This window comes from Mauremys reevesii, linkage group 7, assembly GCF_016161935.1.
Source record: "Mauremys reevesii isolate NIE-2019 linkage group 7, ASM1616193v1, whole genome shotgun sequence".
Taxonomy (NCBI): Eukaryota; Metazoa; Chordata; order Testudines; family Geoemydidae; genus Mauremys; species Mauremys reevesii.
The window spans coordinates 3,493,388-3,503,723 of NC_052629.1; the positions used below are offsets into that span (position 1 = coordinate 3,493,388).

The 10,336-nt window shown below is 60.3% G+C and overlaps 1 protein-coding gene across 1 annotated transcript; it reads left to right on the forward strand.

Annotated features, from left to right (window-relative positions):
* Nucleotides 1-1,120: 1,120 nt before the first annotated feature.
* LOC120409443 (proton channel OTOP3-like) lies at nt 1,121-9,369 on the forward strand. Its single transcript, XM_039547551.1, has 6 exons — nt 1,121-1,481; nt 1,970-2,106; nt 2,534-2,592; nt 2,708-2,835; nt 3,960-4,930; nt 7,966-9,369. The coding sequence occupies exons 1-6, from the start codon at nt 1,121-1,123 to the stop codon at nt 8,137-8,139; spliced, it is 1,830 nt and encodes a 609-aa protein (XP_039403485.1). The 3' UTR covers nt 8,140-9,369.
* Nucleotides 9,370-10,336: the final 967 nt, after the last annotated feature.

The following is a 10,336-nucleotide window of genomic DNA, read 5'->3' on the forward strand; positions in this document are numbered from 1 at the left end:
AGAGGGAGGAGGCATCTGTCTGTCTGTCTGGCGTGGCACCAGAGATCCTAGCGAAGCTGGGAGGGAAGCCTATCTGGCACAACCAGCCCCTCCTCCCATGGGAGCAGGATGGGGCCCTGCAGCCCTCACTCTGGGAGTCTGGCTCAGCACCAGTTAAAGGTCCTAGCCCGCTGACTCCCCACCTTCACCCATCCAGCACCCCACAACCCCTCACCTGTCCAGCCAGAAAGACAAGGGTGGGCACGGCCCCCTGGACTTGGGCACGGCCCCGTGAATGCCGGACACGACCCCCTCGACCTGGGCACGGCCCCGTGAATGCCGGACACGACCCCCTGGACCGGGGCACAGCCCGCTGGACCCTTGGCATGATCCTCTGGACCCAGGCACAGCCCAAGGAAGTCTAGGAGATGGTCCCACTGGCCGCGTGGAGAGTACAGAGCTCGGCGTCTGCCCCCGTCCTGCTGTTGCTCTGAGTCACATCTGGGAGTGTGTGTGTGTCCGTCTCTGGGGCCGGGGGGCGTGTGTGGAAAGAGGAGGTGGGGCAGTGCTCACATACCCCCGCATGGTTGGGTGGGGAAGGGCGGTGGGCTGCAGGCCTCCTTCTCCATGCCCAGGGCAGAGGCTGCCATGGGGACACCTGAGAGGCCCTCGGCCCTGGGCTGCTCCCAGCTCGCTCGGCCCAACAAAAGCCATTTGTGGAACGGCCGTTCCCCGCCGCCCAGAGACCCCCGCAAGCCAGGAGTGGGCGGCCGGAGTGACTTCGATCCCCCTCCTTCCGCTGGCTCCTGGGGGCCGGATCCTGCCCCACCCAGCACCATGCCCCAGCGTCTACGCCCAGGGAAAGGGCTGGTGCCAGGAGGATGCGGATGAAAGCTGGAGGGGGGGAGTCGGAGCCAGATGGGCTGATGGGTGTATGGGGACATGTGGGGGTGCGAGGGGAGGTGCATGCCTGGGAGTAGGTGTGAGGGGAGCAGTGTAACCCCTCCCTTAGGTCTCCCTTCTGGGGGTGACCCGCAGGGAATATCCCCCCTCCCCTGTCCCACCTCTGCACTGGGCCCCAGGCCGCCCCCTCCCTGATGGTTCCCTGTCCCCTCCCCTCACAGCCATGATCCCCGGGGCGATGAGCAATGTGCTGCAGCGGTGCCCCCCCTTGGGCTCCCCTCACCCCCCTGCGGGGCAGGGCCAGGGAGCCCCGGACTCCCCCGCCGACCCAGAGGGCGCAGGCTGGCAGGACTTGGCCAACGCCCGGGCGGGCTCGCTGCTGTCCCTGCTCTACCTCATGCTGCTCACCTTCCTGGGCAGCGCCGTCCTGCTGGCCGAGATTCACCAGCGCAGCCCCCAGAGCCGCAACGTCCACGGCTTCCTGGCCACGCTCATGCTCACGTCCTGCGCGTGGATGCTGTGGTTCGGCTGGCGCTCCTCCCAGAACAAGCGCCGGAAGCTGCACCAGGACCACCACGCCGGCGCCAGCTGGCTGAAAGGTACCGTCTGCTCCCCGGGAACCCCCCTGGCCCCGCGGCAGCCTCTGCACGGCACCGGGGTTCGGTGACTCGCCTGCGGGTGGGGGGGCCTGTGCTGCTGGGGCGACAACAATCACGGGGATCGGTCCATCGCCCCACAGCAGCTCCGCTGGTGCCCCTCAATCCCGACCCACCCACCTGCTGTCCCTGCCCAGGGCGAGAATCAGGAACAAGAACACAGTGAGAGCGAACGGGCTCGAGGCTCCAGGAGAGAGCGCGGTGGGGGCATCTCTGCTGTGCCATGTTGCATCTGCGCGGCCATCACCTCTCCCCACCCAGCACACATGCTCCTTAGATCTCCGCAGGTGCTGCAGACCGAAAGCAAAACCACTGCAGCCCATGGCTACAGAGGCCCCAGGCTGTCCCCTTCACTGGCCCCACAGCACCCAGCCTGGCCCTTGCCCCGTGGCCGGCAGGGCTGCGGTGATGAAGTTCTCTTGGCCCGGCAGGCGGGCTCTCGCTCTTCGCCCTGGCCACGCTGGTGCTGGATTGCCTGTCCTTGGGGTATTACTACGAGCTGCAGCACTGCACCTCCGTCCTCATCACCGCCTTCCCCGTCGTGCAAGCCGTCTTCACCATCATCCAGGTGAGGGGCCTCGCACGCTCAGAGCACTAGCAGCCAGGAGGGAGGAGTCAGACCCACCTGAGTGACACTAACTCCACAGCGCAGGCCACATGAGCTCAAGGAGTGACTCCACTAGTGGGTAGCTGTAGTAGGCTGTTACCCTAGTGTAGGCTGTTAGCATGGGAGGGCTCTGTGTGGACTCGACCAGGCTTGGTGTCCCCAGGGCCATGTGGGACAGGCCGGGTGGAGAAGGAGGGAAAGTACGAAGCAAGAAAGAACCAACATCAGGTCCCCAGGAGGGAGCCCCGCCTCTCAAGATGGCCGCTGCAGTTAAAGGTGCAGCATGAAAGGGGCTTTCAGCCATTCCTGCGCAGCGGCTAGTCCTTTCCCTCTGCGTATCACTGCTCTTTGACCCTGTCTTCTGCCTTCGCTCCCCCCCTCGGCACAGGTGTCTCTGCTGTCCTTCCACGCCAAGGTCTGCATCCAGGAGCAGCAGCATCTCAACAGGTACCTGTCTTCCCGGTGTGTGCGCCGGGATGGGGGCGGGGGCCGGTTGTTTCGCTGGCAGCCCCTTGGGGCCAGGCCGGGCCGTGAGCTCCCCCTGCCCTCTCCCCCATCCCAGGTTTGGCCTGATGCACACGCTGGCCACCAATGTGCTGATGTGGATGAGCGTGGTGCTGGACGAGTCCATGAAGCAGCTGCAGGAGATCTACAATGCCCACGAGACGGAGAGCCCCTGGCCCGTGCATGGTGAGGCCCCCGGGGTGGGGGGCTGGACCCGTGGCAGGGGGGTCACACCCCTTTCCCCCACATAGACCCACCACAGTGTGTGCCATGGAGATTCACTGGGACCAGCCGAGCCAGGGGTCCCTGGGACGGGGCTTATACGCCCACCCGCAGCAGTGGTGAGATGGGGCTGGAGGGCCACTAAGGAGCCAGACCCTGCCCCTGGACTGGATGGGAGGGGACTGGGAGAGGAGAGGCTGCCTGGCCCTCTGGCTGGAGGGTGCCAACCTGCCCCATGCCCAGCTCAGAGGCCCCCTGCCTGGATCCCACCCTTATCCGCCCCTCGGCCTTCCCGGGGATGGGCCTTCCCACGGGCAGATCCCGACCCCACCCGCTGCCTGCACTGGCCCTCGCGCGGCCCTCGCTCCCCGCGCACCCTGCTTGCTAGGCCAGGCTGTCTCCTGTCCCCCCTCCCCTAGCCACAGCCTTCCCTGCCCCCCCTGGCACAGCCCCTCCCCCCCGCACAGCCCTGTCCCCCCTCCCCTAGCCACAGCCTTCCCTGCCCCCCCCGGCACAGCCCCTCCCCCCCGCACAGCCCTGTCCCCCCTCCCCTAGCCACAGCCTCCCCACCCCACCCTGGCACAGCCCCTCCCCGCACAGCCCTGTCCCCTCCCCTAGCCACAGCCTTCCCTGCCCCCGGCACAGCCCCTCCCCGCACAGCCCTGTCCCCTCCCCTAGCCACAGCCTCCCCACCCCACCCTGGCACAGCCCCTCCCCGCACAGCCCCGTCCCCTCCCCTAGCCACAGCCTCCCCACCGCACCCTGGCACAGCCCTCCCGCACAGCCCAGCCTCCCCCAGCTCAGCCCCTCCCCACACACAGCCTTGTCCCCTCCCCTAGCCACAGCCTCCCCACACACAGCCCCTCCCCACACACAGCCCTGTCCCCTCCCCTAGCCACTCCCCACCCTGTCCCTCCCCTAGCCAGAGCCCCGTCCCCACAGCCCCGTCCCCACCCCTAGGCACAGCCCCCCACAGATAGCCTTGCCCTCCAATCCCTATGCACAGCCCTGCCCCCATCCCGTCCCTCTCCCTCCCATGCTGCCCCACTCCCAGGCTGGCGCTGAGTGACCCCCTCCCCCCCCCGCAGGGAGTTCACCCACCAACAGCTGCTCGTGCGCCACCAGCCTGTGTCACATCTTCTCCGAGGGCGCCGCCTACCTGCACCCCTTCAACATCGAGTTCAGCCTCTTCTCCTCCACCATGCTCTACGTGGTGTGGAAGAACACGGGGCAGGCGGCCTGCCCCCGGCAGCCCCGCCCGCGCCCCCGGGGCCGCTTCCACCTCAGCGGGGCCTTCGTGGGGCTGGTGCTGGGGGCGCTGGCCATCTCGGCCACCTTCGGGGTGATGATCTCCTTCGGGGTGCTGGCCAAGGCCCCCGAGACGGTCCCCGAGGCCCTGCGGACCTACTACATCTTCAACTCGGTGCTGCTCTCCGCCATGTTCCTGGCCTCGCTGGTCGGCATCGCCGCCTACCGGCTCCAGAGAGACCCGGCCTCCACCGACTGCTCCAAGAGCGTGGTGCGGAGCCTGGATGTCACCCTCTTGCTGGGCAGCTCCTGCGGGCCCCTGATGGTCTCCGTCTTCTCCCTGGTGGCCATCTTCTTCCTGCACATCAATGGCAGCCTCCACCTCCTGGACCTCTGCTTCTCCCTCTGCAAGACCATCCAAGTGCTGGGCCAGAACCTCTTCATCACCGAAGCCCTTTACTCCAGGCCCACGCACCGGCCAGACGCCCCCGACAGCCCCCCGGGCAACGAATGGGTCTTCTCCATCTCCGGAGGCCCCGCCGAAGAGCCGGTCCTGCAGGACGTGGCTGCCCGCCGTGAGAGTGACTGCGCCATCTGCCCGGCCGGCTGCCACACGCCAGCCAGGATGGTGGCCCAGCTGGAGGAGCAGGTGCCGGGGTGCTGGCTGGCCTGCAGCGGCAGCAATGACTCCCTTGCCAAGATCTCCGCCGGGGGCCGGCAGTCTCGGCCCAGAGGGGAGCCGGAACGCGTCAGCATCCGGAGGAAGATCCTGCAGAACATCTCCATCCTCCTCATCTTCTACAACATCTCGGTGAGCTGGCTCATGGCGCCTGATTGTCCGGCCCCGGGGCTCTAGCTTCCCACGGGGAGCTCTGGAGGCAGACGGACGCTCCCCCGGCTGGTGTCAATCACCGTCACTCCAACGAGCCATCACCAGCTGAGGCTCTGAGCTCAGGTCTTCGGTCTATCTTCCGAGTAGTTGCTGTGCTGTCAGCTCCAGAGCGAGCTTCGTCCGTACAGCCCTGCTGGGAGGACCCTGGCCGGGGACGAGACGGGGGCTCCGTCTCTCAACCCCATTCAGCCCTTTTGAGGCTGCCAGCACGGGACATTAGGAGACAGAAGAGTTGTCGGTAGTGTGAATATTTGTCCACTAGAAACTACCCTGAGAACCACCACGTTGTTTCGCAGCGGTCACCAAAGAGAGGAATGCGGCCCTTGGCCACAGGGTGGGGGTGTCAGGGTCATACAGGTCAGAAATCAGTGACACCTAGTCTGGTTATTGTCTGGTGTGAGTTGTTTCTCTGCAGAATGTACCCTGGGCTGGCTTTGCTGGACAGCGAGATCACAGATCGAGGTGGGCAAATAATAGGTTTTTTGGTTCTCTGACAGTCCTGAAAAATCAAGGGGGGGGAAATCGTTTTAGATTGACCCCAAACCAACCTTTTTCAGACTTTCCGGTGAATCGAAAAGTCAAAACACGTTTCTTGTTCGACCCGAAACCAAAAAACCCCCAAACCTTCGTTTCCATTTTGAGCGTTTTTCAAAAGGATTTTCTAGTTGCTTTAGCCAAATCGCAGGAAACGGCACCACAAAAAGGTGCCAGGCATCGAAACGTTGAAGCGTTTCTTTTTGAAAATGTCCGAGTAGAACATCTGGATTCTTTTCAAGGTTTTTTCCCAACTGAAATATTGACACACGTTTGCAAAAGCTTTCAGTCGACCCAAAGCTGCGTTTTTTTGCTGAAAAAGTTTCAGTGGTAAAATTTTGCCCGGCTCTCGTCACATGGGCCCAGATCCACAAATAGATCTGAGCCAAACGGCTCGCGTAATGCTCCCTCTGTCCGCAGACCCCCACCTGTCTCTCCCGGGGCCCCCAGCTTCACACTCCCTCCCCAAAGTCAGCCCCAGGGCTCTTCACTAGAGACAGCTGGGATTTGTTTGAGCAAAAAGTTTCAGTTTTGGGTTTTCATCAAAAAAAAATCCAAAAGAATTGATTTAGGGGGGAAAAATCTTCAAAATTTCCAGTGAAAAATAATTGCCCAGCTCTGCTGTCGCCCCAGTGAAAGCTGTTCTCCTGGGCCCGTGTGATCCACTGGCCACTAGCCCTCCTTTGACACAAAGGAGCTTCCAGAAAGGTTTGACTTCCCATCTAGAGACAGCTGTAATGCAGACACTCTCCTCATCCGTCAGGGGGGCGCGGCACAGGGCCCCTTTAACTCCGCCGGGGGAAGCGGTAGCCGTGGTATATCTTGACTTTAGTAAAGCTTCTGGTACTGTCTCGCGTGATCGTCTCGGAAACAAACTAGGGAAATGCAACCTAGATGGAGCTACTATAAGGTGGGTGCAGAACTGGTTGGAAAACCGCTCCCAGAGAGCAGTTATCAGTGGTTCACAGTCGTGCTGGAAGGGCATAACGAGCGGGGTCCCGCAGGGATCAGTTCTGGGTCCGGTTCTCTTCAATATCTTCATCAATGATTAGATAATGGCATAGCGAGGACACTTATAAAGTTTGCAGACGATACCAAGCTGGGAGGGTTGCAAGCGCTTGGGCGGATAGAATTAAAATTCAGACTGATTTGGACAAACTGGAGAAATGGTCTGAAGTCAATAGGATGAAATTCAATCAGGACAAATGCCAAGTGCTCCACGTAGGAAGGAACAATCCATTGCACACATACAGAATGGGCCGTGACTGCCCAGGAAGGAGTCCTGTGGAAAGGGGCCTGATCCTCAGCTGGTGCGAACCCATGGATGCCTATGGCGCTGAGCTGATTTGCACCGGCTGAGGATCTGGCCCTGGGACAGTGGTTTGAGGTGCTGCAGGTCTCCTAGTCAGTTTCTCTCAGGCGAGGCCGGTGGAGCTGGGAGGTGCCAGCTTCCCTCTCCCTGCACTGCCCGTGCCTGGTAAGGGCCCCCCGGCCTGTGCGGAGATCAGATATTCCCAGGCGTTTCCCCCCTGACGCTCTGCCCGGTGAATAAGACTCCGTGTGGGGGAGGGTTTAGGGGATGGTGTGAGCCTTTTGTCTGCTGGGTCGAAGAGCCAGGTCTCCAATCCGGATTCGCCCTGTCGGTGTGTACAGGCTGTGATCAGTCACCCCTTCCCCTGCTCGGTGTTCAGCTGAATAGACGGGGCTCCATGCGGCTCTCGCTCTAAGGATGGACGGACTCAGCCCACGCAGATCAGAGATCGCTGTGTCCAGGGCGATGGCAGCAGTGCCTGATGGTACCCGCCCCGGCTCTGCCCTTCATCCCCGCATGGTGCCTGGGAGGGACAACCCAGCTGCACCCAGCACCCTGCCCACCCCTCCTCTCACACACTGCCGCCCTGAGCGCGCTCGCCACCCATCCGCCTCCTGGGCTGGGCGCAGGAGAGGGGCGAATGAGACTGGTGGTCAGCAAACAGTGCTGTGGAGAGACCCCCGTGTGGGGAGTCCTGGGGCCTGCCCGTGTGCCCAGCCAGACCTGTGGGCACTGCGCCAATACAAATCTCTCATTATGCTCACTGGGCAAAGCCCAAGGCCCCCCCCCCCCGTCATGTAATGGAGTCCGTCCTCTGGCCCAATGCAGGATTGTTCCTGGCAGGGTCCCAGCAGGGAGCGTGGCCCAGCAGGGACCGAAAGGCGTTACTGCTGGGCTGGTGCTCGGTGGCTGATGATGTGCAATGAGCTGGTGGTTCTCAGCCCCGTTCCCAATGGTTGGACACACCCTAGGGGAATGCACGAGGCCTGGCCCTGCCGTGGTGACAGGTTCAACGGGGCAGGGGGGGCCCAGGAGCGAATGGGTTCGCTAGGCATCAGGCCGGCCCCTGCCCCGTTGGGGCTGACGCCTGACCCCTTTGCTTTGCTAGGTGTGGATCCTCTACGCCTACGGGACGCGCCCGCACCTGGTGAGCCAGATCGAGCAGGCCTTCTACGGCTTCACCCTCTGGGTCATCATCGTCAAGATCTCCCTGCCGCTGGGCATCTTCTACCGCATGCACTCCGTGGCCAGCCTCTTCGAGGTGTACTGCAGAGCGTGCTGAGCGCCAGCCGGGGGCGGACCCAGCTCTGCTGGGCAGAGGCAGCGCTGGCGGGGGCTGCCCGGGGCAGGCGGGAACGACCGCCGCACAGAGAGTCGGTGTGGCACCTACACACACGCACTAACACCCTCTGCTTTACACACACGCTACGCAGACTCACACCCCGTGCGTCGCACAGATCTGTGGGCACACACACACACAGACGCACCCCCTGTCCTTCAGACATTGCACACACACCCCCACTCAAACCCTACCATTTATACACATGAACCCCCATGCGTACACACAAACTAACACACGGTGCCATGTGCGCACACACCCGCTGACTCGTGCGCACAGACACACAGTCTGATACGTGTGCCCCTAACCTGACCCACCTGCACAGTTCTGCGTGTGAACCCATCACATTGCAAGGTACACGTACCCCCGACACTCTCCCATATACACACTGTAGTGTGCACCCGTCCCTCCCACGCACACGCTTCGCACTATCAATAGTGATTAATCACACTGCTCATCTAGAGAACTTTCCATCTGCAGATTTCAACACACTTTCAAATCTGCCAGGAATTTAGCCTCACAACTCCCGTGCAGCATGGCTTTATGTTATACCCTCCTTAGACAGACAGGGAAACCGAGTCACGTCATGTGACTTGCGGCAGAGAGGGGTGTAGCGTCAGCCTCACTAACTCACCCCCTTTATATTGACTGCAGCTGAGACTCAGTTCTCCTATGGCATGAGAGACACCGCTGTTATACTAAGCACCTGCTGTGTTTGTAGTCTGGCTCTCTACAATCTTCTGGGTTATTTTAAGGGGTGCATAATAGTGACTTTATGTCTCTCCAGCTCTCTGCATCCTGAGCGTTAGGAGTTGCACTAGACTGGAACCTGAAGGAGCTGGCCTGATTAATCTCACACTGGAAATGCAGCTGCCTCTGGGGTGGAACACAGCAGCCACTTCTGTACCTGCAGCTCCAAGCAACAGGCTTTAGGAGACAAAGAACACGCCAGATTAATCCCTGATCTAACTCCCCAGAGGTTAATGATTTAGACCGGGGCCCCTAATTATTTTTTAATCAATATTTGTAGTGAGCATCATTCAGAGGAAAATACCGAAAAATATCCCCTGGGAGGGGACTTAAGGGAAACGTCATGATTTTATTTGAATTACTTGGTTATAGTGCACGTGTTAGACCAAGGCACCAGAGCCCTGGGGGGAATCTGTCTTTTCTTAGTAGCAAATTCAGCTGATGATTATATTAAAGTCTATTTTAAAAGAATCGTCCACTTGTGATTGTTGCAGAAACACAATTAGAAGCACATCCAGGCCGTCTTGATAGCTCATGGCTCAGTAACAGGCCCTTTGACCAGGCCTCATTTTCACACTTTTGGAAATAGCGGTTTTGTTTGCCTTGCTGTTTTATAATCGCCCTGAGGAAAGTTGTCACTGAAATGTACCTGGACACCCCAGTTATTACCTTCTATTGCTTTCCAGTGCTGCTTTGTTACTGTAATGTCGCTCGGGTCAATGCTAAGCTGTGCACGCTGGTTAGTTATTGTACGGCTCGCGAGTGTCAGGCTGAGGAGGCTGCTTTGTTATTGTAGGGTTGCTCACAAACGTGCTCAGCTGCACATGCGCGTTTGCTCCCCTGGCACGGCGCTGCTTGTGAGTGCCACGCTGGCAAGACAGCTTTGTTATTGCAGGGCTGCTGACCGTTATCTAGGTGTTAAGAAGGGGGGAAAGGCAATGCCCCCGGCGACGCCTTGAGAAAACCTCGTCCTTGTAATTCTGGGAACTTTGCAAACAGTTGGAAGGAGCAAAAGGACAAATAGTGCGAAGGTCCTGCCCTGCCCCCTTTACTTCCATTGACATGGAAAGCAGAATTACGAGAACCAAGGCTGCTCGGTTCAGAGATGGCAACACGGGTTTCAAATCAGGCTGGTTCCATTCAAGACTTTCTCCCTGTACTGTGCCAAGGAACTAGCCCCGGGATTTCCTGCGCTCTTGGAAGGAAATTGCTGCGCCATCTCGATTGCATGATAAGAAGTCTGTGATCATGAAGGATTGTATGGTTGTCACTCGCGTTTGTTCTCGAGCAGCGGCTCTCAACAGGGGTATGCAGAGGTCTTCCGGGGGGACATCAACTCATCATGATATTTGCCTAGTTTTACAACAGGCTACAGAAAAAGCACCAGCAA

Excerpts from the sequence above, each read along its gene's own strand:
- LOC120409443 (XM_039547551.1), top strand. The coding sequence starts at position 1,121 with ATGAGCAATGTGCTGCAGCGGTGCCCCCCCTTGGGCTCCCCTCACCCC. Across the intron at positions 1,482-1,969 it reads CGGCGCCAGCTGGCTGAAAG|GCGGGCTCTCGCTCTTCGCC; the intron begins GTACCGTCTGCT and ends TTGGCCCGGCAG. Across the intron at positions 2,107-2,533 it reads CCGTCTTCACCATCATCCAG|GTGTCTCTGCTGTCCTTCCA; the intron begins GTGAGGGGCCTC and ends CCCTCGGCACAG.